Source organism: Pan troglodytes, chromosome 19 (genome assembly GCF_028858775.2).
Source record: "Pan troglodytes isolate AG18354 chromosome 19, NHGRI_mPanTro3-v2.0_pri, whole genome shotgun sequence".
Lineage (NCBI taxonomy): Eukaryota > Metazoa > Chordata > Mammalia > Primates > Hominidae > Pan > Pan troglodytes.
Genome location: NC_072417.2, coordinates 25,396,259 through 25,423,737, shown reverse-complemented (window position 1 = coordinate 25,423,737; position 27,479 = coordinate 25,396,259). Strand labels below are relative to the sequence as shown.

The 27,479-nt window shown below is 45.6% G+C and overlaps 1 protein-coding gene across 8 annotated transcripts in view; it reads right to left on the bottom strand.

The window, feature by feature from the left end:
* EZH1 (enhancer of zeste 1 polycomb repressive complex 2 subunit) overlaps positions 1 to 22,426 on the bottom strand; it is a 47,321-nt gene extending 24,895 nt beyond the window's left edge. For 2 of the 8 annotated variants that reach the window (XM_063798553.1, XM_016931774.2), the window contains exons 1-5: positions 22,313 to 22,391; positions 8,497 to 8,587; positions 6,816 to 6,943; positions 5,624 to 5,752; positions 805 to 925 (exon numbers count right to left, since the gene is read on the bottom strand). In XM_063798553.1, coding sequence (XP_063654623.1) covers positions 805 to 925; positions 5,624 to 5,752; positions 6,816 to 6,932 — 367 coding nt within the window. In that variant the 5' untranslated portion in view covers positions 6,933 to 6,943; positions 8,497 to 8,587; positions 22,313 to 22,391. Of the gene's footprint in view, positions 1 to 804; positions 926 to 2,314; positions 2,435 to 5,623; positions 5,753 to 6,815; positions 6,944 to 8,496; positions 8,588 to 22,312 lie in introns of all 8 variants that reach the window. The other 6 variants (XM_016931770.4, XM_016931773.3, XM_016931771.2 and 3 more) reach the window with 6 other exon arrangements.
* Between the last annotated feature and the right edge of the window lie 5,053 nt (positions 22,427 to 27,479).

Here is a 27,479-nt window from a genome sequence, read left to right as displayed (position 1 = left end):
AATACAAAAAAGTAGCCGGGTGTGGTAGGCGCCTGTAGTCCCAGCTACCTCGGGAGGCTGAGGCAGGAGAATGGCATGAACCCGGGAGGCGGAGCTTACAGTGAGCCGAGATTGTGCCACTGCACTCCAGCCTGGGTGACACAGCGAGACTCTGTCTCAAAAAAAAAAAAAAAGCCAGGTGTGGTGGAGTGCACCTGTAGTCCCAGTCCCCCAGGAGGCTAAAGCAGGAAAATCACTTAAGCCCAGGAGGTTGAGGCTACAATAAGCTATGATCATGCCACTGCATTCCAGCCTGGGTGACTGAGTGAGTCCCTATCTCTAAAAAAAAAAAAAAAAAAAAAAAAAAATTGGGCTAGGCATGGTGGCTCACGCCTATAATCCCAGCATTTTAGGAGGCCGAGATAGGTGGATCACCTGAGGTCAGGAATTCGAGACCAGCCTGACCAACATGGTGAAACCCCATCTCTACTAAAAATACAAGAATTAGCTGGGCATGGTGGCAGACACCTGTAGTCCCAGCTACTTGGGAGGCTGAGGCAGAAGAATCACTTGAACCCAGGAGGCAGAGATTGCAGTGAGCCTAGATTACGCCACTGCACTCCAGCCTGGGCAACTAAGGCAAAACTCCGTCTCAAAAAAAAAAAAAAAAAAAAAAATTAACTCCCAGCCATGTGATGACATTGAAATATTCTGCAGTGTGTACCCCATGGGGCAGAAGATAAAAGCAAGATGGCAAGATGATGAGGTACCAAAGAAGAGGCCTGATTCTAACAAAATTTTCTCCAAAGAGTTCAGTACCACTACCTTCTTCACCATGGACTTTCCCATCATAGTTATTGATCAACTCCTCAATAAAAGTCTCATCTTCTTCTTTCACTTCATCTCCCATGTAGGGAATATTGCACAAAACCGTCTCATCTTCTACCTGAAACCAAACCAGATGTGATTTATTCCATGAAGCCATCATGCATCTGCTCTTTCCTATTTAGTGGAATCTTTGCTGAGCTTTGTTTGTTGCTTGAGTCTCCTGAAAATGCCTTTGTCCCAGAGTTTCCTGCATTTTAAACACTGGCCATTTTGTTTGGCCAAAAAAACCTCAAATGGGGCCAAGTGTGGTGGCTCACGCCTGCAATCCCAGCACTTTGGGAGGCCGAGGCAGGCGGATCATGAGGTCAGGAGATCGAGACCATCCTGGCCAACATGGTGAAACCCCATCTCTACTAAAATACAAAAAATTAGCTGGGCATGGTGGCGCACGCCTGTAGTCCCAGCTACTAGGGAGGCTGAGGGAGGAGAATCGCTTGAACCTGGGAGGCAGAGGTTGCAGTAAGCTGAGATCGCGCCACTGTACTCCAGCCTGGCGACACAGTAAGACTCCGTCTCAAAAAAAAAAAAAGTTTCATAAGTAGAGAGACAGATGGATAAATAAAAATGAAGGCTTCTAAGATTATGATCTGTAATTTAACTACAAAATAAATTGGGCAATCATAAGACATGGGTATTCTATAAAATGGACTAAGATTCTCCAATAATAAAAAAAAATTATGATTACAACTCATGCCAGTCACACTCAATGGGAACCTAAAGTCAACTGCAGCCTAGGCTATGGATATTTTCTGGCAATAAACAATAGTAAATAATTTTGGGGGAGTGGGGTGCTCAGCAGAGAATATAGTCATTCTAAAATCCCCAAGTAGCAAGTAAAATTATTCTGAAGTTTTATTCTAAGAGATGATTCCCTTCTATAAACCTCGACCTCATTCCAACCAGTAGTACAGCTATCTGTCACCAGGCAGATGATAAGCAATGGCAGTATTTAGAGAGGAATGATTATCAAAACCACAAATAATCCTAGTAGGAGTCAGCACAAAGGCCCAGATGAAAGGACTGTGTGCACGTCTGTTGTCTCAGTTGTTTTTGTAGCATCTTGCATTTAGAGAATTCAGAAAGGATTACTCCATCAACAGGGAGCAGACAACCTGCTCAAGCCTCAAGAGTCTGATTTAGACTGCATTTAACTGTACATAATATTGGGCCAAGGTACTAAGAGAAAATTGAAATCTTGCCCAATATTATTCATTTAAAAAAGAACCAGCATCAATTCCAAAGCACACATCAGAGAGCATAAAATCTGACAAGTTAGAACAACTTGCAATATATATTGTTTAGAGTAAGTAAATTACAACCTTGTTCTGCCCTGCATGTCCTAGCTTTGTTAATTACTGGACAATCTTTACCCTAAGAGGAGCTCTGGCATATCAACATAACACAATCATACAGTTTAAATAACCACTACAGTGCTTTCAATACATACCATAAAGTTCTGTTGGAGAGGGGACCAGGAATACATGATGGGAACCAATGCAACTGTGTTCAGTGACCTCATTAACATATGTTGGCTTGCAAATCCCGGGAAAATGCTCTCTATGGTACACTGAAATATAAGCAATGACATGGAGAGGGAAAGACGGGCATATCACCCAAGAAAGAAATGTAATTTCCTTCCAAAATTGGCTGGGCATAGTGGCTCATGCCAGTAATCCCAGCACTTTGGGAGGCCAAGACAGGCAGATCACTTGAAGTCAGTTGGAGACCAGCCAGGCCAACATGGTGAAACCCCATCTCTACAAAAACATAATACAAAAATTAGCTGAGCATGGTGGTACATACATGTAATCCCAGCTACTTGGGAGACTGAGGTATGAGAATCACTTAAACCTGGGAGGCAGAGGTTGAGTGAGCCACTGCACTCCAGCCTGGGTGACAGAGCGAGACTCTGTCTCAAGAAAAAAAAGAAAAAAAAAAGAAAAAAAATGATCTTACTAGCCTCTAGTTCTTACAAGCTAATAAATTAAATTTTTAAAATTCAGATGGCATTTAAAATTATAAAAAATTTGACCAGGCATGGTGGCTCACGCCTGTAATCCCAGCACTTTGGGAGACCGAGGCGGGTGGATCATGAGGTCAGGAGATCAAGACTATCCTGGCCAACATGGTGAAACCCAGTCCCTACTAAAAATACAAAAATTAGCTGGGCGTGGTGGCACATGCCTATAGTCCCAGCTACTCGGGAGGCTGAGGCAGGAGAATTGCTTGAACCTGGGAGGTGGAGGTTGCAGTGAGCCAAGATCACGCCACTGCATTCCAGCCTGGCGACATAGCGATACTCCGTCTCAAAAAAAAACAAAAACAAAATTTTAAAAACAAATTAATAAATTGAGAGTTTTGTAACATCATCTCCTAAAAGGAATCCCTAGACTGCAAACTTGTGGAAAGTAGAAACTCTTTTTTTTTTTTTGAGACAGGATCTCACTCTGTTGCCCAGGCTGAGTGCAGTTGTGCAATCACAGCTCACTGCAGCCTCTGCCTCCCAGGCTAAAGCCATCCTCCAACCTCAGCCTCCCGAGAAGCTGGGATTACAGGCATGTGCTACTACATCCAGTTAAACAGCTAATTTTTCTCTTTTTTTTTGTAGAGACAGGGTCTCACTATATTGCCCACGCTGGTCTCCAACTCCTGGACTCAAGCAATCATCCTGCCTTAGCCTCCCAAAGTGCTGGGATTACATGTGTGAGCCACTATGCCCAGCCAAAAGCAGGGACTCTTATTCACCTTTGTGTCCTCTATAGAGTTCAGCACAGTACTTCCCATACTCAGCTGATGTTTACCTCAGCTCAAACTGTTGGTCTACCTGGGTTATACACAACAGTAAAGAGCCTCTGAAAGTCCTAAAAGATGAGGAAGTTTTCTGAAGACCTAAACTTTAAGACAGTGGACATCAACTTAGCTGCATAGGTGATAGGGATAGTACATGGAGAAGCAAAGTGGTATAGAAATTATAGTAACATTCTGCTTCAGGAAAGATATTTGCTCTCAATACACTATCTGCTTTTTGTTTTTTGTTTTGAGACAGGGTCTCACTCTGTCGCCCAGGCTGGAGTGCAGTTGCACGATCTTGGCTCATTGCAACCTCCGCCTCCCAGGTTCAAGCAATTCTCCTGCCTCAGCCTCCTGAGTAGCTGGGATTATAGGTGCACGCCACCACGCTCGGCTAATTTTTGTATTTTTAGTAGAGACAGGGTTTCACCATGTTGGCCAGGCTGGTCTTGAACTCCTGACCTCAGGTGATCCACCTGTCACAGCCTCTAAAAGTGCTGGGATTACAGGCATGAGCCACTGCACCCAGCTTCTGCTTTTTTTTTTTTTTTTTTTTTAAGAGACAGAGTCTCACTCTGTCACCCAGGCTGGAGATCATAGCTCACTGCAGCCTTGAACTCTTGGGTTCAAGTGATTCTCCCACCTCAGCCTCCCGAGTAGCTGGGATTATAGGCATACACTACCATGCCTAGATAATATTTACTTTTTATATTTTAAAAATATTATCTATTTCCCAGGTGTTGGAGGTTACAGTAAGCTATGATCATGACACTGCACTCCAGTCTGGGTGACATAGTGAGATCTTGTCTCTAAATAATAATAATGATAATAATTTATTTTCATAAAGTTTCTTTTGTTTTGGAGATGGTGTTTTGCTCTTGTTGCCCAGGCTGAAGTACAATGGTGCCATCTCAGATCACTGCAACCTCCACCTCCCGGGTTCAAGCAATTCTCCTGCCTCAGCCTCCCTAGTAGCTGGGATTACAGAAGTGTGCCACCATGCCTGGCTAATTTTTTTGTACTATTAGTAGAGATGGGGTTTCACCATGTTGGCCAACCTGGTCTCAAACTCTTGACCTCAGGTGATCCACCCACCTCGGCCTCCCAAAGTGCTGGGATTACAGGTGTGAGCCACCGTGTCCAGCCAAAGTTTCTTAACTAGAAAATTCTTTTATTTATTTATTTATTTTTTTTTTTGAGACACAGTCTCACTCTTTCACCCAGGCTGGAGTGCAGTGGTGTGATCTTGGCTCACTGCAACTTCTGCCTCCTAGGTTCAAGAGGTTCTCAGGCCTCAGCCTCCCAAGTAGCTGGGATTATAGGTGTGCACCATCACACGCAGCTAACTTTTGTATTTTTAGTAGAGACAGTGTTTCGCTATGTTGGCCAGGCTGGTCTCAAACTCCTGGCCTCAAGTGATCCATCTGCCTCAGCCTCCCGAAGTGCTGAGATTACAGGTGTGAGCCACTGCGCCCAGCCCCCATAATTATTCTTGAAGCTGCAGATTTATTATCTTAATTATTCAAAGTTGACTAAAATAGCTGTATCTATTAACCTTAACCTTATTTATTTATTTCCTTTCTTTCCTTTTTTTTTTTTTTGGACATAAGGTCTTGTCTGTCAACCCAGACTGGAGTGTTGTGGTGAAATGATAGTTTATTTCAGCCTTGAACTTCTGGGCTCAAGAAATCCTTCCATCTCAGCCTCACAAGTAGCTAGGACTACACCACCATGTCTGGCTACTTTTTAAAAAAATTTTTTAGAGACACAGTCTATGTTGCCCAGGCTGGTCTCAAACTCCTCACCTCAAGCGATTTTCCCACCTCAGCCTCCCAAATAGCTGGGAATACTTGTGTGAGCCACCATACCTTGTCTTACTTATTCACTTTCTAAAAAGTCACAAATATAGGAAAAAGCTTTAAGCCCAAGGAAGAGAGGAAAACTGAGCTTAAACTCCCAAAAGTACCTTTTTGAGAAAAGGGTGTCCACTCACAGGCTTCATTGACTGAACAGGTTGGACACGAAGCTTCTTCCATTCTTCATTGAGGATCTGAGTTTTTTCTTGAACCTTTGCAAAATTTGCCACATACAAAGCCTAGCAAAGCCATGGAAAAGATTAAGATATATTGTTATTTTATTAATTAATTAATAATTTATTTTTTTGAGATGGAGTCTTGCTCTGTTGTCGCCCAGGCTGGAGTGTAGTAGCGCGATCTCAGCTCACCACAACCTCCGCCTCCTGGGTTCAAGCGATTCTCCTACCTCGGCCTCCCAAGTAGCTGGGATTACAGGCACAGACCACCAGACCTGGCTAATTTTTGTATTTTTGGTAGAGACAGGGTTTCACTATGTTGGCCAGGCTGGTTTGAAACTCCTGGCCTCAAGTGATCTGCCTGCCTCAGCCTCCCAAAGTGCTGGAATTACAGGCATGAGCCACCGTGCCTGGCCTTTTTTTTTTTTTTTTTTGAGATGGAGTCTTGCTCTGTCACCCAGGCTGGAGTGCAGTGGTGCCATCTCGGCTCACTGCAACCTCTATCTCCTGGGTTCAAGCAATTCTCCTGCCTCAGCCTCCCGAGTAGCTGGGATTACAGGCATATGACACCACGCCTGGCTAATTTTTGTATTTTTAGTAGAGACGAGGTTTCACCAGGTAGGACAGGCTGGTCTCGAACTCCTGACCTCAGGTGATCCACCTGCCTCAGCCTCCCAAAGTGCTGGGATTACAGGTGTGAGCCACCGCACCTGGCCCTGTTAAGATTTCAAAACAAAAGTTAAAAAGAAATTCCAACCCCTGGGCCAGGCGCGGTGGCTCACGCCTGTAATCCCAGCACTTTGGGAGGCCGAGGCGGGCGGATCACGAGGTCAGGAGATCGAGACCATCCTGGCTAACATGGTGAAACCCCATCTCTACTAAAAATACAAGAAAATTAGCCGGGCGTGGTGGCGGGCGCCTGTAGTCCCAGCTAATCGGGAGGCTGAGGCAGGAGAATGGCGTGAACCTGCGAGGTGGAGCTTGCAGTAAGCTGAGATTACGCCACCGCACTCCAACCTGGGTGACAGAGTGAGACTCTGTCTCAAAAAAAAAAAAAATTCCAACCCCTTTATACTGGGTCAGTATATTGAAATATATAAATTTTCACTTGGGAATTATTTTTTACCTTTGCACCCATATTTGCCTGAAGCCGTTTAAGTTGTCGAAGTCGCATGTATTCAGATTTCACTTTTCTTTTCCAGTAAGTGATACATTTGGAGGTAGGGGGATTTGGTATTTCCATCTTGCTGTAATCTAAGAGAGACAGAGATGAGAAATAGCATTTTATTGCCTGGAAATAAAGCACTCCTCAAATACAAAAAAAAAAAAAGATCAATTATGCTTTCATTCCCATTAAATTTACTCATAAAAACACACATTTAAAGAACCCAAATGTGTGAGTTCAACAGAAAGTTTCAATTTAAAAAAAAGAGGCAGGGGCTCACACCTGTAAAACCAACACTTTAGGAAGCCGAGGTGAGAACACTACTTGAGCCCAGTGATTTGAGACAACCTTGGGCAACATGGTGAAACCCCATCTCTACAGAAAATACAAAAGTTAGCCAGGTGTGTTGGCCAGTGCCTGTAGTCCCAGCTACTCAGGAGGCTGATGTGGGAGGACTGCTTGAGCCCAGGAGGTCAAGGCTGCAGTGAGCCGTGACCACGCCACTGCACTTCAGCCTGAGTGACAGAGTGAGACCTTGTCTCAAAAAACAAAACAAAACAAAAAAACAAAAAACAACAAGAAGTCCAGGCACGGTGGCTCACGCCTGTAATCCCAGCACTTTGGGAGGCCAAGGTGGGCGGATCTTCTGAGGTCAGTAGTTCAAGACTAGCCTGGCCAACATAGTGAAACCCCGTCTCTACTAAAAATACAAAAAAAAAAAAAAATTAGTCGGGCATGGTGGCTTGTGCCTGTAATCCCAGTTACGTGGGAAGCTGAGACACGAGAATTGCTTGAACCTGGGAGGTGGAAGTTGCAATAAGCCGAGATCGCACCACTGCACTCCAGCCTGGGTGACACAGTGAGACTCCATCTCAAAAAAGAAAAAAAAAAAAAAAAGTCCGGGCATGGTGATTCATGCCTGTAATCCCAGCACTTTGGGAGGCCAAGGTGGGTGGATCACGAGGTCAGGAGTTCAAGACCAGCCTGGCCAAGATGCTGAAACCCCGTCTCTACTAAAAATACAAAAATTAGCTGGATGTGGTGGCACACACCTATAATCCCAGCTACTCAGGTGGCTGAGGCAGGAGAATGGCTTGAAACCGGGAAGTGGAAGTTGCAGTGAACCGAGATCACATCACTGCACTCCAGCCTGGGCGACAGAGCAAGACTCCGTCTCAAAACAAAAACAAAAGACAAAAACAAAACAAAAAAAAACCAACAACAAAATTTCACATCAGCAATTTGTGGTCCAATTATCAAAAAGCTTAGCCTCTGTCCTCCTGTGGTATCTTGTTTTTAATTTAGCACTCAAGAAGTTCTCCCACAGGTACTAGGAACTTGGATTACTTCAAGATATGGAAGTCTTCTCTTTACTTTGAGTAAGAGAAGTGGTCAGCAAGAACCAAGTTTGCATCCAGGGGTTTCATGGAAAGATCCACCCATGCTACAAAACCATACTGCCAAATGGTCTAAATTTACCACATGCCTAGTAATAAAAGTAGGATATGACAGCAGTATAATCTCATCTCCAAGTCAGCAGCAAGACATATGGAAATAGACAGCAATGCAAATCCCCCTTTTTGGTATTTGAATTAAGGTTCAACGTTTTAAAGAAGTATGTATTCTAATATACTTTACCTACCTCATAGAATGCAAGGGGAAGTGTTGGGTTTTACAGTGTGCCTCTGTTCTTCAGGAGAATGGCAAGACACAACAGCAGAACAGGTGTCCAGCTTTTCAAAAGAGAACAGACAGTGGTTCTATTAAGTTAGTGCAGCAAGTTAGACCCTGACACCCTCAGTAGGATTTTTCCCCCAGAATCAGAAAGACTTCAAGGTTTCTCCTACTATTTTTGTATGTCTAAGACAGGTCTCTATAACACTTGATGCCATTTGGGAAGAGGCCCTTTACTTTATTAAATTCTATTTTTTCATAATCTTTTTTTTTTTAAAGACAGAGTCTCACTCTGTTGCCTAAGCTGGAGTGCAGTGGCACAATCTTGGCTCACTGCAACCTCTGCCTCCTGGGTTCAAGCCATTCTCCTGCCTCAGCCTCCCAAGTAGCTGGGACTATAGGCGCGCACCACCATAGCTGGCCAAATTTTTTTGTATTTGTAGTAGAGATGGGGTTTCACCATCTCTACTGGGGATCACCTGACCTCAAGTGATCTGCCTGCCTCGGCCTCCCAAAGTACTGGGATTACAGGTGCAGGTGTGAGCCATTGCACCTGCCCATAATGCTTTTCTGAACCAATTTCTAGGCTCAGCTAACAAGCCTGCCCATTATTTTAGAGAAAGTACAAACACTAAATACATGTAAAAATTCAATAAAATCCACAAGATGATGCTTTTACTCTATAATAACTACTTGGGTTTCTTAGATAACTAGGTCTATTTATTCCACCTAACATTAAAAATGTTTAAAAACATTACAAGGAGCTAGCCAGGTGCAGTGGCTCACGCCTGTGATACCAGCACTTTGGGAGGCTGAGGTCAGGAATTCAAGACCAGCCTGGTCAACATGGTGAAACCCCGTTTCCACTAAAAATACAAAAAAAAAAAAAATTAGCCAGGTGTGGTGGCAGGCACCTGTAATCCCAGCTACTCGGGAGGCTGAGGCAGAAGGATCACGTGAACCCGGGAGGCAGAGGTTGCAGTGAGCTGAGATCACGCCATTGTACTGCAGCCTGGGCAACAAGAGTGAGACTCTGCCTCAAAACAAAACAAAACAAAACAAAACAAAACATCACAAGGAGCTATGAAGAGCCAAAATTTGAAACAGAAACTAAAGTTTCACACCCTATTTTTTAAAATTTCCTACACATTTTTTTTTTTCGCTGAGGTGAGAGGATCACTTAAGCCCAGGAGATTGAGGCCACGGTGAGCCATGATTGTACCACTGCATCCAGCCTGAGAAACTGAGCAAGCCCCTGTCTCAAAAACAAAAACAAAACAAAACCAAAAAAAAAAAAGGAAAAGAAAAGAAAAATAAATGATCAGGCAATGTGCAGTGGCTCATGCCTGTAATTCCAACACTTTGGGAAGTCAAGGCAGGAGGGTTGCTAAGAGGCCAGGAGTTTGAGATTAGCTTGGCCAACACAGTCAGATCCTATCTCTATTTTTCAAAATTTTCTTTTGCTGTTGTTTTTGTTATTTTTTAAAGGAAAAGAGGCTGGGTGCAGTGGCTTACATCTGTAATCCCAGCACTTTGGGAGGCCAAGCTGAGAGGATAGCCTGAGCTCAGGAGTTTGATACAAGCCTGGGTAACATGGTAAGACCTCATATCTATTAAAAATCAAAAACATCGGCCGGGCGCGGTGGCTCACGCCTGTAATCCCAGCACTTTGGGAGGCCGAGGCGGGCAGATGATGAGGTCAGGAGATCGAGACTATCCTGGCTAAAACGGTGAAACCCCGTCTCTACTAAAAATACAAAAAATTAGCCTGGCGAGGTGGCGGGCGCCTGTAGTCCCAGCTACTTGGGAGGCTGAGCCAGGAGAATGGCGTGAACCCCAGGGGGCGGAGCCTGCAGTGAGCCGAGATCGTGCCACTGCACTCCAGCCTGGGCGATAGCGAGACTCTGTCTCAAAACAAAACAAAAGAAAACAAAATCAAAAACATCATCCGGGCATGGTGGTGCATGCCTGTAGTTCCAACTACTCAAGAAGCTGAGGCAGGAGGATCACTTGAGCCTAGGAGATCAAGGCTAGAGTGAGTTACTGAGATTGCACCACTGCACTCCAGCCTGGGCAACAGAGTGAGACTCTGTCACGTGCAATGGCTCATGCCTATAATTTCAACACTTTGGGACTCTGAGACCAGCCTGGGCAACAAAGTGAGACACCATCTCTACAAAAAAAAGAAAAGAAAAGAAAAGAAAAAAAGCCAGGTGCGCTGGCTCACGGTTGTAATCCCAGCACTCTGAAAGGCCGAGGCGGGCGGATCACCTGAGGGTGGGAGTTTGAGACCAGCCTGACCAACATGGAGAAACCCCGTCTCTACTAAAAATACAAAATTAGCCGGGCGTGGTGGCGCATGCCTATAATCCCAGCTACTCTGGAGGCTGAGGCAGGAGAATTGCTTGAACCTGGGAGGCAGAAGTTGCGACGAGCCGAGATTGCGCCATTGCACTCCAGCCTGGGCAACAAGAGCAAAACTCTGTCTCAAAAAAAAAAAAAAAAAAAAAAGTCTGGGCGCGGTGGCTCACGCCTGTAATCCCAGCCAGCACTTTGGGTGGCCGAGGTGGGCGGATCACGAGGTCAGGAGATGGAGACCATCCTGGCTAACATGGTGAAACCCCGTCTCTTCTAAAAATACAAAAAATTAGCCTGGCATGGTGGCAGGCGCCTGTGGTCTCAGCTACTCGGGAGGCTGAGGCAGGAGAAAGCCGTGAACCCGGGAGGTGGAGCTTGCGGTGAGCCGAGATCGCACCACTGCACTCCAGCCTGGGCGACAGAGCGAGACTCCATCTCAAAAAAAAAAAAAGGCCGGGCAGGGTGGCTGACGTCTGTAATCTCAGCACTTTGGAAGGGTGAGGCAGGCAGATCACGAGGTCAAGAGATTGAGACCAGCCTGGCCAGCATAGTGAAACCTCGTCTCTACTAAAAATACAAAAAATTAGCTAGGCATGGTGGCGGGTGCCTGTATTCCCAGTTACTTGGGAGGCTGAGGCAGAAGAATCGATTGAACACAGGAGGTGGAGGTTGCAGTGAGCCGAGACAGCATCACTGCATTGCAGCCTGGTGACAGAGCGAGACTCCATCTCAAAAAAAAAAAAAAAAAAAATCATCAGCACGGACAAGAAAACAGCAAAATTTAACCCATTACCACACATATACCACAATAAGCTCATGATTATATCTCATGCACATGGATTTTTTTTTTTTTTTTGAGACGGAGTCTCGCTCTGTCATCAAGCTGGAGTGTAGTGGCACGATCTTGGCTCACTGCAGCCTCCACCTCCCAAGTTCAAGCGATTCTTGTGCCTCAGCCTCCTGAGTAGCTAACATTACACCACCATGCCCGGCCAATTTTTGTATTTTTAGTAGAGACAAGGTTTCACCATGTTGACCAGCCTGGTCTGAAACTCCTGGCCTCAAGTTATATGCCTGCCTCAGCCTCCCAAAGTGCTGGGATTACAGGCATGAGCCACCGCGCCTGGCCAAAATAATGGTTTTAAATTGCAATCCCTCTTCCGTTCCTTTTTGGCATTCATTTTCCTTTTTTCCTATTTTCCTTTTTGAAATAGTAAGCTTAGGTTTCTCCATGTATTTGACAATGAAGATTACCAGCTGGGACAACATGCCAAAACCCAGTCTCTACAAAAAAATTACAAAAATTACCCGGGCATGGTAGCCTGTGCCTGCAGTCAGTCCCAGCTACTCAGGAGGCTGAGTTGGGAGAATCACCTAAGCATGGGGAGGTAGAGGCTGCAGTGAGTCATGATTGTGCCTCTGTACTCCAGCCTGGGTGACAGAGTGAGGCCTTGTCAAAAAAAAAAAAAAGTAAAGAAAGAAAGAAAGAAGGAAGGGCTGGGCGCAGTGGCTCACACCTGTAATCCCAGTACTTTGGGAGGCCAAGGTGGGCGGATCACCTGAGGTCAGGAGTTCGAAACCAGCCTGGCCAACATAGTGAAACACATCTCTACTAAAAACACAAAAATTAGCCGGGTGTGGTGGTGGGTGCCTGTAATCCCAGCTACTTCGGAGGCTGAGGCAGGAGAATTGCTTAAACCCAGGAGGCAGAGGTTGCAGTGGGCCAAAATCGTGCCACTGCACTCCAACCTGGGAGACAGCGAGACTCCATCTCAAAAAAAAAAAAAAAAAAAAAAAAAGAGCAGAAATTTGAACAGCTATTTCACCAGAAAAGATATAGGAATGGCAAATGAGCACACAAAAGGTTGCTCCATATCATTAGTCATTAGGGAAATGCAGATGAAAAATACAATGAGATACTATTAAACACCACTACCATGGCTAAAATGAAAAAAGACTGATAATACAACTTGTTGGTGAGGACGTGAAGCAACTGGAATCCTCATACACTGCTGGTAGGAATGCAAAGTGATATAGCCACTGTGGAAGGCAGTTTGCCAGTTTTTCAAAAATAAAGCTGAATATATACTTACCACAGAACCTGGCATACAATTTCTAATTATTTATCCAAGAGAATTGAAAACCTATGTCTCCACAAAGATCTGTACCCAAATGTTCATATTTATTTATAATAGCCAAAAGTGAAAACAACACACATATCAATGGATTGGCTAATGGATACAAAATGTAGTGTGTATAGATATATACACACACAATGGAATACTATTCAGCAACAAAAAGCCATGAATAGTTTCTATACATTCACACCACATCTCAAGACCATTAAAAGACTATGCTGGTTGAGTGCAGTGGCTCACGCCTGTAATCCCAGCACTTTGGGAGGCTGAGGCAGGCAGATCATTTGAGATCAGGAGTTCGAGACCAGCCTGGCCAACATGGTGAAACCCCATCTCTACAAAAATACAAAAATTAGCCGGGCATGGTGGTGTGCACTTGTAGTCTCAGCTGCTTGGAGGCTGAGGCAGGAGAATCGCTTGAACCTAGCAGGGCAGAGATTGCAGGGAGGTGGAGATTGCAGTGATCTGAGAATGCGCCACTGCACTCCAGCCTGGGGAACAGAGCGAGACTCTGCCTCATTAATAATAATAGTAATAATAAAATGAAACCACTATACTAAGTGAAAAAAATAAGACACAAATAACTGCATATGATTCCACTTAAGATGTTCTACTGGCCAGTTGCCGTGGCTTCACGTCTGTAATCTCAACACTTTGGGAGGCTGAGGCAGGAGGATCCCTTGAGCCCAGGAGTTTGAGAACAGCCTGGGCAACATAGGGAGACCCTGTCTCTATTAAAAAAAAAAAAAAGTGTTGTACTAGAATAAATCTAGAAAGGGCAAAACTAGTGACAGAAAGCAGATCAGTGGTTGCCAGCGGCTGAGGTGCGGTAAGAGATTAAACGGGAAGGAGCACAAGGGAACTTTCCTGGGATGATGAAATGTCCTAGACTTCAGTAGTGGTGATGGTTACATGATTATATACTTTTATGAAAACTCACTGAACTATATAAAGTGGGTAGATTTATTGTATGTAAATTTTTACCTTAATAAAGCTGGCTTAAGAAAAAAATAAGTCTTGGTCAGGCCAGTATTTTCTAGACATTTGCTATTAAAAATCTGCAGGCAATTCCACCTTTTTTTTTTTTTTAACTCAAGTGAATTGGGAATGAATAAGTATAATAATATAATCAAAAGTGGTTCATTAACTGTAACAAATGTTACATGTATACTAATATAAGATGTTATTAATAGGGGAAACTGGATGTGGATTTACAGGAACTCCCTGTACTAGCTTTACAATTTTTTTTTTTTTTGAGATAGAGTCTCGCTCTGTCGCCCAGGCTGGAGTGTAATGATGCAATCTCGGCTCACTGCAACCTCCACCTTCTGGGCTCAAGCGATTCTCCTGCCTCAGCCTCCTAAGTAGCTGGGATTACAGGCACATGCCACCGCGCCGAGCTAATTTTTGTATTTTTAGTAGAGACAGAGTTTCACCATGTTGCTTAGGCTCGTCTTGAACTCCTGACCTCAGGTGATCCACCCGCCTTGGCCTCCCAAAGTGCTGGGATTACAGGCGTGAGCCACCGCGCCCAGGCTACAATTTTTAAAATAAATCTAAAACTATTCTAGGGCAGGCGTGATGGCTCATGCCTGAAATTCCAACACTTTTGGAGGCTGAGGCAGGTGGATCTCTTGGGCCCAGTTGTTCGAGACCAGCCTGGATAACATGGTGAGATCCCATCTCTACAAAAGAAATACAAAAATTAGTTGGGCATGGTGGCGTGTGCTTCTAGTCCCAGCTACCAGGGAGGCTGAGGTGAGAAGACAGATGGAGCCTGCACGATCAAGGCTGCAGGAGCAAGCTGTGACTGCGCCATTGCACTCCAGCCTGGGTGACAGAGTGAGACCCTGTTTCAAACAAACCAAAAACAAACAAACTATTCTTTCTTTTTTTTCTTTCTTAAAAAACAAACAAACTATTCTAAAAAATAGAGTTTATTTTTTAAAAAGATTAATCATTGGAAATACAAACCACTTTATTTACTGTCACATCTCTACAGGAAAAGAAAGCTATAAAAATGTAGCAATCTTTCCCCAGAAAACTGGATCTCAATTTGCTGCAAAGGCTAAAACTAGAATGTAGTCTGTCACTAGGTGGAAATGGGAAAACATTACTGAAATTGTATGGCAATAAAAAATTTAAGGAACGGCTGGGCGCGGTGGCTCACGCCTGCAATCACAGCACTTTGGGAGGCCGAGACAGGCGGATCACGAGGTCAGGAGATCGAGACCATCCTGGGTAACACAGTGAAACCCCGTCTCTACTAAAAATACAAAAAATTAGCTGGGCGTGGTGGCGGGCGCCTGTAGTCCCAGCTACTCAGGAGACTGAGGCAGGAGAATGGCGTGAACCCAGGAGGCGGAGCTTGCAGTGAGCCGAGATGGTGCCACTGAACTCCAGCCTGGGCAACAGAGCAAGACTCTGTCTCAAAAAAAAAAAAAAAAATTTAAGGAACAAGTTCTTAAACTTAGAGAGACTGAGATCAGAATACAAAAGTTCCAAACTATTAAATTTTTTCATCTACATAAGGTGTCCCTTTGCAGAAATAGCTTCTTTGTCTTAGGGGCAAATTCAGTGTCTTTGATAGTTTCTCTTGAATAATAATTTTATTAACCAGCAAGGCTAAGTAAGCCTTTGGAGGCAGATGGCACTACAGATTTTTATTTTTAAATTTTATTTATTTGTATTTATTATTTGTATTTATTTTTTGTATTTATTATTATTTTTTGAGACGGAATCTCGCTCTGCTGGGATTACAGACGTGAGCCACCGTGCCCAGCCTATTTTTTTTATTTTTTTTTTGAGATGGAGTCTCACTCTGTTGCCAGGCTGGAGTGCGTTGGTGCAATAACACCTCACTGCAACCTCTGCCCCAGCTAATTTTTGTATTTTTAGTAGAGACAGGGTTTCACCATGTTGGCCAGGCTGGTCTCGAACTCCTAACCTCAGGTAATTCACCCACCTTGGCCTCCCAAAGTGCTGGGATTACAGGCGTGAGCCACCGGGCCTGGCCTAGATTTTTTTTTTTTTTTTTTTTTTTTTGAGAAGGAGTCTCACTCTGTCACCCAGGCTGGAGTGCAGTGGTGCTATCTCAGCTCACTGCAATCTCCACCTCCTGGGTTCAAGCGATTCTCTTGCCTCCACCCCCCCTGAGTAGCTGGGACTATGCTCGCCACCATGCCGGGTTAATTTCTGTATTTTTAGTAGAGGTGGGGTTTCACCATGTTGGCCAGGATGGTCTCCATCTCCTGACCTTGTGATCCACCTGCCTCGGCCTCCCAAAGTGCTGGGATTACAGGCGTGAGCTACCACGCCTGGCCCCTGGCCTATATTTTTAAATATTTCATCCTATTCCTTTTTTGATTCATAGTGTAATTGAAACCTGAATGATAGGGGTGAACCTATCCCTGCAAAGAGCTCTAGTAACACACCTTTGGGTCATTCTGGTGATCACCAATTTCATCAACATTTCAATTAAAATCAATTCTGTGACTAGGTACACAGCCTGATCTCTCAGTTAGGATCTATAAAGCACATCTCTAATTTATACCCTCCAACTTCTCTGAGGTATTTTCATCTGTCATTAGTTTGAGCTTCTGGGCACTACACACAGAAAGAACCTTCCTAACAGGAACCTGTGACTCTGAATTCTAATTTAAAATAAAATTATAACATTAGTATTTCCTAGTGTTGCTTAATTAAGAGAATCAGATCAGCTGGGTGCAGTAGCTCACACCTGTAATCCCAGCACTTTGGGAGGCCGAGGCGAGTGGATCACCTGAGGACAGGGGTTCGAGACCAGCCTAACATGCAGAAACCCCGTCTCTACTAAAAATACAAAATTAGCCGGGCATGGTGGTGGATGCCTATAATCCCAGCTACTCGGGAGGCTGAAGCAGGAGAATCGCTTGAACCCAGGAGGCAGAGGTTGCAATGAGCTGAGATCGCGCCATTGCACTCCAGTCTGAGCAACAAGAGTGAAATTCTGTCTCAAAAAAAAAAATTAGATCGTATGCACTGGAGGTAATGGTAACAAAAATCTAAACAGGATTAGTTTTTTTTTTTGAGACGGAGTCTCACTCTGTCGCCCAGGCTGGAGTGCAGTGGCGCGATCTTGGCTCACTGCAAGCTCCACCCCCCAGGTTCACGCCATTCTCCTGCCTCAGCCTCCCGAGTACCTGGGATCACAGGTGCCCACCACCATGCCCAGCTAATTTTTTGTGTTTTCAGTAGAGACAGGGTTTCACCGTAAACAGGATTAGTTTTTATGAGACCCAAAGGAAAATGCTGGCTCACAGGATTTATAACTCTGGTTTAATTTTATTTCATTTTATTTTGTTTTTTGAGAAAGGGTCCCACTCTGCCGACCAGGCATGATCATAGCTCACTGCACTTCGACCTCCCAGGCTCAAGGGATCCTTTGGCCCCAGCCTCCCTAGTAGCTGGGACTACGGGCACATGCCACCATGCCTGGCTAATTTTTTATATTTTCAGTGGAGACAAGATCTTTTTTTTTTTTTGAAACGGAATCTTGCTCTGTTGCCAGGCTGGAGTGCAGTGGTGCAATCTCAGCTCACTGCAACCTCCGCCTCCCGGGTTCAAGCGATTCTCCTGCCTCAGCCTCCCGAGTAGCTGGGACTACAGGTGCACGCCACCACGCCCAGCTAATTTTTGTATTTCAGTAGAGACAGGTTTCACCATGTTGGCCAGGATGATCTCGATCTCTTGACCTTGTGATCCACCCGCTTCGGCCTCCCAAAGTGCTGGGATTACAGGCATGAGCCACTACGCCCAGCCTACAAGATCTTGCTATGTTTCCCAGGCTGGCCTTGAACTCCTGACTTGAAGTAATCCCCCTTCCTCAGCCTCCCAAAGGGTTGAGATTACAGACATGAGCCACCCTGCCCAGTGAGAACGCTGACTTGGAAGAGTAAAAGCAATCTCCTAACAGGCTAGAGCCCTATCTTGACTGGTTCTGTACTGTGTCAGCCCAAAGTTTAATACTGTACTGTATTTAGTGCCTGCTCATATCATCCAATAAAAATAAGACTTTTTAGTCTATTTTGAATCAAATTATTCGGGTAGGTGAGTTAGAGAATAAAACACACTAAAGGTACTGAATTCCAACTACCCATTAAGTAACTCATGACTTTAGGGTGTAGTGTACTCAAGCCTCAACTGATGATTGACTGATAGACTAAGGAGTAGGAAAGAATCCAATATGTACACAGTTTGGACATAAAACAAAACAAAGAAAAAGCTGGGGACTTTCCAGAATGGAGAAGCACAATTTTTCTTTTTTTAACCTTTAACCCTTCCCCTCAATCCCAACCTATCTAATTATCTTCACTTTTCTCCACAAATTGTTTTCTCTTTTCTCTTTAGTTTATTCTACGTAGAAATGGAATTAGTGTGTTTTTAGTGTTGCTACCTCAAATCTTTTCTGGGACGCTACTAGTGAACAAAATAGAAATAGTGAACAAAGTGGAAACTTTTTTTGAGACAGGGTCTCCCTTTGTCGCCCAGGCTAGAGTACAGTGGTGCCATCTCAGCTCACTGCAACCTCCGCCTCCCAGGTTCAAGGGATTCTCGTTCCTCAGCCTCCCAAGTAGCTGGGATGACAGGTGTGCGATGCCCACGCCCAGCTAATTGTAGAAACGGGGTTTCACCGTGTTGGACAGGCTGGTCCCAAACTCCTGGCTTCAAGTGATCAATCCCTCGGCCTGCTCCCAAAGTGCTGGGATTACAGGTGTGAGCCACAACGTGGGGGGCCCAAAGTGAAACTTTTTAAACTTAATCTAAGACCAGAAAAAGATATACTTAACGACATGAATTGTTACATGTTTCATATAAACAGCAAATCAAAGGGAAGGAACTGTTGCCTACAGAGTAATGAAGCCAGGTTTCAGACCCTAGGAATTAAAAATAGACAAAATTAATATTTTGAATCGGTTTCTTATTTTGTTTTGAGACAGGGTCTTGCTCTGTTGCCCAGGCTGGAATGCAGTGGCTTGATCTCGGCTCACTGCAACCTCTGCCTCCTGGGCTCAAGCAATCCTCCCTACTCAGCCTCCTGAGTAGTTGGGACTACAGGCCCACACCACCAGGCCTGGCTAATTTTTGTAATGTTTTTGTAGAGACAGAGTTTTGCCATGTTGCCCAGGCTGGTCTCACACTTCTGAACTCAAGTGATCCGCCCAGCTCGGCCTCCCGAAGTACTGGGATTACAGGCATGAGCCACAGTGTCCAGACTTAAATTGGTTGTTTGAAGGTATCATCCAAAGGCAAATATATAAGAAACAAGCCCGACCACACTTTTCTTACCTTTCCCTTCTCCCAAATGTCTTCTTGGGAGTAAAATTTCATTTTTAGTTCCAGCCTCCTTATTCTAGTGCTGTCTCTCTTTTTTTTTTTTTCCCAAGACAGAGTCTCACTCTTTCGTGCCCAGGCTGGAGTGCAGTGGCGCAATCTCAGCTCACTGCAACTTCCCACTCCCAAGTTCAAGCAATTCTCCCACCTCTGTCTCCCAAGAGCTAGAATTATAGGTGTCCGCCACCACGTCTGGCTAATTTTTTGTATTTTTAGTAGAGATGGGGTTTCACCATATTGGCCAGGCTGGTTTTGAACTCCCCGACCTCAGGTGATCCAACAGCCTCAGCCTCCCAAAGTGCTGGGCTTATAGGTGTAAGCCATCAGCCCGGCCTCTAGTGCTGTTTCAAAGGGCACTAATGTAACCATCATAATGAAGAAGTCATTTACACTTTAAGGAATTTTAAGCTGGGCCTTAGCATCAAGTTCCACGATTGGCATACAAGTACTCTGCCAGTTACTGACAATACTAGCATCCGGATCACCTGACTCCCAGTGCCAGAAATTTCCCCACTATTTATTCCACAAATATATGTTGAGCACCTACTATTATACTTAATAGTAGTAGCTACTATGTGTTACCATTTTAGGTGTTTGGGGTACATCAATGAATAAAACATATATCCCTGCCTTTGGAGTTGATTCATTATGTTTGTGACACACAACAATAAGCATAAACCTTGACAATGATAGCATTATTACAGTTTTATAGATAGTCCTTTCTCCTATTATGTATGTGCGTTTTTAAGTACTTCTCTCTCCCTTTTTTTTTTCTTTTTTGAGATGGAGTCTTGCTCTGTCACCCATGCTGCAATGCAGTGGTGCAATGTCGGCTCACTGTAACTTCCACCTCCCAGGTTCAAGCGATCCTCGTGCCTCAACCCCCTGAATAGCTGGGATTACAGGCACCCACCACCACGCCCAGCTAATTCTTGTATTTTTGTAGAGAAGGAGTTTCGCCATGTTGCCCAGGCAGCTCTCGGACTCTTGACCTCAAGTGATCCGCCTGCCTTGGCCTCCCAAAGTGCTGGGATTACAGGCCTGAGCCACTGTGCCAGGCCTCCTTTTTTTTTTTTTTTTTTTTTTGAGACAGAATCTCACTCTGTTGCCCAGGCTGATGTGCAGTGGCGCAATCTCGGCTCACTGCAACCTCCACCTCCCGGTTCAAGCGATTCTAATGCCTCAGCCCTCCCGAGTAGCTAGGACTACCGGCGTGTGCCACCACACCTGATATAATTTTTGTATTTTTAGTAGAGATGGAGTTGCGCCATGTTGCCCAGGCTGGTCTCAAACTCCTGGGCTCGAGTGAACGGTCCACCTCAGCCTCCCAAAGTGTTGGGATTACAGGCATGAGCCACCGTGCCAGGCTTTTTTTTTTTTTCTTGAGACAGGGTCTCAGGTGCTGTCACCCAGACTGGAGTGCAGTGGCAGGATCAGAGCTCATTGCAACCTTGACCTCCCAGTCTCAAGCAATACTCCTGCTTCAGCCTCCCAAGCAGCTGGGACTATAGGAGAAGGCCACCACATCTGGCTATTTTTTTTTTTTTTTTTGTAGAGATGAGGTCTCGCTATTGTTGCCTGAGCTGGTCCCAAACTCCTGGGCTCAAGCTATTCTCCTGCCTGGGCCTCCCGAATGCTGGGATTTCAGATATGAGCCACCGAGCCCAGTCTAAAGTACTTATCTCCTAACACACACTCTCTCCTATGTAAGTAATCTCTTTTATCAGTGGCATATCTGGGGATTCCAAGACTTCAAATAGACAAGCTTTCACAGAAACCTCTAATAGGGTTAGCACCTTCTCAGGCTGGAAACCTCCTTCAACATCAGTTTCCTAAATTTAAAAAACATGGGGTGTGGGAATTTTTTTATTCAGCGGCAGTATGGCAGCAAACGTGGAGGAGACTCACGTTTTCATTGCCATCCTTGCACACACCTAATTGTTAGTGTACCTGAGCTCCTTTGCCTTCATCCTCCCCTGCCAAGCGTCAGGTTCCTATCGGCCTGGGCTACATCACATACAACCCTATATTTCACCCTCCATATTCCTTCACATTCCACGGGGGGCACTAACATCCTTCAGGTATCCCTTCCCTTCCCTGCTCAAGAAACAATTCCTCAGTAGTCACTTTTTATTGAAATAAAAGTTGGTCCCACATTTCCTAACAGGCATGTCCCAAATACAACACCTTGTCTGTGCTTCAAGGCACTTTTATTTATATCATTTGATCCTCGGTTGAATGGTGGGGGTGAGCGATCATTGGCGTGAGACCAAAAGTCTGGAGTGAAGGAGATTCTTGCTCAGGGCCAGGCCTGGGGTGAGGCGACCGAGGCACCCAGGACGCACGTGAGGAGGCGCTCACTGCACTTGCGCGACCCTGAGTCAGTGCTCCTTTACACTTTGTGCCTTGGGAGCCTTACTCACCTCACCCTAGTCCCGGCCTTGTTTTTACCGCTACCCCTCCTCAACATCCCCGAAAGCCATCGCAAGATCAGCCCCGGTCTCTAGCCCTCCCCAAGCACAGCTCCAGGTCCCCAGAGTCCACCTCGCTAAAGGCCCCCGCAGGTGCCACCGCCCTCCCGCGCCCTTTGGGCGCTGGGGCTCCCGCCCACCGGCCCACCCCGCCATCCAACGGGATTCCCCGTCCCCGAGCCCGCCCCCGCCGCTCCTCCTCCCGGGCACACAGCCCTCGCAGCCCCAGACGCTGTCCTCGCCTGGGTCTCTCTCGCCCCGTCGCCCCCATTCCCCCACCCTCAGAATGAGGAGGGGCGCCTGCTACCCCCGGCCAGGCAGGCAGTGTGTCCGTCGGATTCCTTCCAATTTCCTGATCCCTCCGCCTCTCCCTCCCTCAGGCCCAGGGCGGCGAGGGGAGGAGGCCCGGCCCCACCGCCCGGCCCAGGCTTGTTTACTCACTCACCCTCCATCCCGAGCCGCAGGGTCCCGCTGCTAGGACGCATGCGCGCCGCTGCCCCACCCCCTGCGCCGTGCCCCGCCCCACGCCTCCTGTCGGCGCGTGCGCATTGACCTACCCGTGCCGCGCGGACGCACTACTGTCGTTTGCCGCCAAAACCCCGCACTCAGGAGTCCTGGCGGGTGCAGCCTCCCAGATGGCTTCCAAAGCGGCGCTGGCAGGGGAGGGGAAGGGCTCTGGGGAAACCTTCGCAGAGCCACTAATATCTTCCTGAAGACCCTATTCAGCGGATGCGCCATCCCCACGCGCTGGTGACAAGCCACATCTCACTTCAGCGTTTGAAGCCAACCCAGATCACCTTCATACCGATGCTTCACCCCTACCAGTTCTCCAGACACCGGTCTATGGGTTCTAAGCCCTTTATTTATGTCTGATCTCCCTATTTCTGTCCATAGTTTTCTAGTCACTTAGAATCAAAATTATAGCCTTGTATCGAAATAAATCCCCACAAGACACCTGCTAGTTACAAAGGGAAAAAATAGCAACTTTACAGATAAGAATCTGGCAGACACCACCTTAACTAAGTGATCAAAGTTAGCATCACTAGTAATAAGAGGTATTGTTTTCTTCTTCTTTTTTTGCCGGGGGGCGAGGCTGGACGGAGTCTCGCTTTGTTACTTACACAGGCTGGAGTGCAGTGGCGCGATCTCGGCTCACTGCAACCTCTCCCTCCCGGGCTCAAGCAATTCTCCCGCCTCAGCCTCCCAAGTAGCCAGGAATACAGGTTCGTGCCACCACGCCCTGCTAATTTTTGTATTTTTAGTAGAGATGGGGTTTCACCGTATTGGCCAGGCTGCTGTCAAACTCCTGACCTCAGGTGATCTGCCTACCTCGGCCTCCCAAAGTGCTGAGATTACCGGCATGAGCCACCACGCCCGGCCTCCCTCTTCTTTTTAAGGAGACAGGGTCTTGCTGTGTTGCCTAGGCTGGTCTTGAACTCCAGGGTTCAAGCCATCCTCCCACCTTGATTTCCCAAAGTGTTGGGATTACAGGCATGAGCCATTGCCCCCAGCTGAGAGGTATTCTTACCAGGTCCCTCTCAACATGATGCAATGAGAAGCGCACAAAATCACTTCTGTGGTATTCTTGACAAACACGCATAAGCTGATTTTTTGTGCGTGTTGTTTGTTTGTTTGTTTGTTTTGAGACAGTTTCACTCTTGTTGCCTAGGCTGGAGTGCAATGGTGCAATCTCGGCTCACTGCAACCTCTGCCTCCTGGGTTCAAGCGATTCTCCTGCCTCAGCCTCCCAAGTAGCTGGGTTTACAGGCATGCACTACTACACTCGGCAAATTTTGTATTTTTAGTAGAGATGGGGTTTCACCATGTTGTCCAGGCTGGTCTCGAACTGCTGACTCAGGTGATCCCCCCACCTCTGCCTCCCAGTGCTGGGATTACAGGCATGAGCCACAATGCCCAGCCTGCATAAGCTGAATTTAATTATGAGGAAACATCAGACAAATCCAAAATGAGAGACAATCTACAAAATAACTGGCCAGTATCTTCAAGTGTCAAGATCATGAAAGACAAGGGGTGAGAAACCATCTCAGATTGGGAGACTGAGGAGATATGACAACTAAATGTAATGTGTGATCCTGGCTTGAATCCTGGTCCAGAAAAAGAACACCAGTGGGATAATTTGATGAAATTAGAATAAAATCTCTAGATTAATTAATAGTATTTTATCAATCTTATTCCTGGTTTTAATCATTGTAATTGAGGAAGTTTGATGGACATATAGGAACTCTACCATATTTGCAACTCTATTAAATCTGAAATTATTTCAAAATATAAATTTTTAAAATTACAAATTAAAATGCAAAATAATAACATCTTGATTTTGATTTTGTCTCAAAGTGTATAATTAGAAAAGCTTATAATGTTCATTTTTTCAAGTAATCTTCATAACAACTGTATGAAGTACGTAGGGCAACTTCAGTTTACACATCAGGTTATTCTGGCCTAAAGGAGTTAGAAGACTTGCCTTACACAGATGAATAATTCTGTCAGGTCTTAAACTCAGGTCGCTGGATTCCAACCAGATTTAGTGTTCTTTTCCTTATATAAAAACTTTGACTTTGCTGTTTTTCCCTTGCCCCTATCCATTTAACTACCAAATCAAGGAAAATATTCCTTTATACTGGCATTCCTTTCTGTTCCCGCTGCCTTCTAGATAAGTGGTTCTCAAACTTGGCTCACACTTGGGGAGCTTGGGGAACTTTGTTTTTGAGATGGAGTTTCACTCTTGTTGCCCAGGCTGGAGTGCAATGGCGCGATCTCAGCTTACCGCACGTAACCTCTGTCTCCCAGGCTGAAGCGATTCTCCTGCCTCAGCCTTCCCGAGTAGCTGGGATTACAGGCATGCGCCACCATGCCTGGCTAATTTTGTATTTTTAGTAGAGACAAGGTTTCTCCATGTTGGTCAGGCTGGTCTTGAACTCCCGACCTCAGGTGATCCGCCCGCCTTGGCCTCCCAAAGTGCTGGGATTATAGGCGTGAGCCACCGTGCCCAGCCAAGGAGTTTTAATAACTACTGATGCCCACCTCCCACACCCAAAAGTCTGATTAATTGATCTAGGGTATGGCCTGAGCTTCAAGAGTTTTTAAAGCATCCAGGTGATTACAATGTGTAGTGAAGTTTGAGAGCCACTGCACAACATTAATAATTGTTGGGAGAAAGACTGTGGCTTTAGCTAGGGAGAGCTGTCCAGAAGATCTGAATGTCAGGAGAGAGACTAGTGAGAGATTTGGAAACCATCAACATATTGATGGTAACTGAAGCCACAGAAGTGGACAACACTGCCTTAGGAGAAGATGCCAAATAACAAGAGAGTAGATACAAAGACATTTTGACATAACAAAGTATGGTTACAGAAATATTTTCAGGTGGAAAGGAAGTTGAAGGGATTTATGCCAAAGCTGTAGATCAGAATCTGATCTACAGCCTAACCTAAGTTCCCTCTCTTCATTAAACCTTCTAGCCCTCCTGGATTTCCCAGCCCTTCAACTTCAGTATCACTTTACACTCACTACTACACTGTATATCTCTTTCACCTCCACCGTGATAGGACTACACACAGGGCTTAGTAACCCTCATTCACTGAAGGATTACAAAAATAACTTTCGGCCAGGCTCAGTGGCTCACACCTGTAATCCCAGCACTTTGGGAGAATGAGGCAGGCAGATTGCTTGAGTTCAGGAATTTGAGACCAGCCTGGGCAACACGATGAAACCCCGTCTCTACAAAAAACATAAAAAAATTAGCCAGGCATGGTGGTGTGGGCCTGTAGTCCCAACTACTCAGGAGGCTGAGGTGGGAAAATCGCCTGAGTCTGGGAAGTCAATACTGCAGTGAACCATGATTGCATCACTGCACTCCAGCTTGGGCAATGGAATGAGAACCTGTCTCAATAATACTAACAATAATAATAAAAACAACTTTCCACACCACCAATAAGCGTGAGGTTCTTGGAGGAAAATTTGTTTGCCAGTTGCTTCCTCCTTATTGTGATGGGAGAGTTTTTCCTGAGACCAGACCCTTTCTTAGCTGACATTTCCTGAGACATTATCAGCCAAACTTTAGCTAGCTCTTCTACAATTCTTTTTCTTTTGCAACCCTTCAGGTCTTTGTCCTGTAAATTCGTAGAAAAACTGCTGGCAAGTGGTCAGCAACTGGACCTTTGAAAAACAGTACAATCACCCCTGCCCCACTCCTCCCGGCCCCACCCCCAGGCAGTTAATGGGAGAAGGGAATAACTGTGTCACTCCTGGCTTCCAGTTGCTCATCTTGCTTTAAATTGGAGGCCTCTGGGGCTGAAAGAAACTGGACAAAGTGTGCTAAGTAGCCTAATAGGGCTGGTTCTTTTTCTGAAAGTTCCCTATTGCAGAAAAATAAAATTATGTGTTTAATTTTTGAAACCTGATGCCTGATTTGCCTTGGCAGCTACTCTCCTGGGCTTGGCCCAGAGTCCAGCAACCCTAGTATACTGATTAATACCAGCTCAACTTGCTCCCTGGGGAAGAAGAGCATTATTTACTTGACCGTTTTCTTAAATCCTTTTTAATTTGCTTATATTTTAGCATAATCTTCTTGGCTTTAACATGCTGTATCTTTGACCACTGGCCCCAGCGAAGCCTTAGGGAAGACCGCTCTGCTCTGTACACTCATATCCCCATCACAAAGCAAGATTGTGTTCAAGCCCATGATTAGAAATGACATGTCACGTGTTCTAGTCCGTCTGGGACGGGCGAGTTCTAAGTGTACTTTCGTCCCCTGCTGGTCCTCAGGCCACTGGTAGAAAGGGAAGGAGATGATGCTCCTCAGAATCCAAACAGAGCTCTCTGCACTAGTATTCCTGCCTTCCAACCTGAGCCCCCTTCGGACGGTGACCCATTGGCCTGTTGCGCCCCTCCCTTGTAATGCCCACAGAGATATCAAACAGCAATTTTCAGAGGGGACACAGCAGACTGAGGAAAGGCTGGGCCACAGACAGTCCCTGACAGGGAAGTGTAAACACAGCTGTGGAGATGGGAGCAAACCATCCTCCCTCCCCCAGTTCCAACCCAGAAGCAGGGAAAGGCCACCCTGCCATGAAAAAACAAACAAGAAAACAAAGCAAAGCACAACCCAAAAGCTGCACGAAGGTCACCAGAAACTGGGGCTGCTGCCCAGGACTTGGTGGGGCCCGTTGAAGTGCCAGACCCCTCCCTGAACACTTAGAGGTGAAGGCAGCTCCAAAGCAGTTGAGATCTGGACATTACAGAGCCTGGAAACAGGGCTCAATTTTTGAAGCCTCTCCACTCCGGATACTTTGTCCTCTGATCGCAAAATCCTAGCTGTCTGTCTTACATACTTAGCTCCTGACCCCTAGTTGCTTAGGGATCATAATAATGAATTCAATTCAGCAAGTAAGAACAGGCCTGCAATAAACCCTTGTCCATGGCTGTTATAAGTTTAAACCCTGAGCCTCCAAACCAAAATATCAGAAAGGGCTTCCAGTCTTTGTTAATTACAAAATAAATAATTCCAGCAGGAAGGGACTTTCTCTTTTGGGCACTCATTTGGGTGGAAGTCATGCCTTGATTTGCACATACCCTCAAGCCTCCAACCCCAC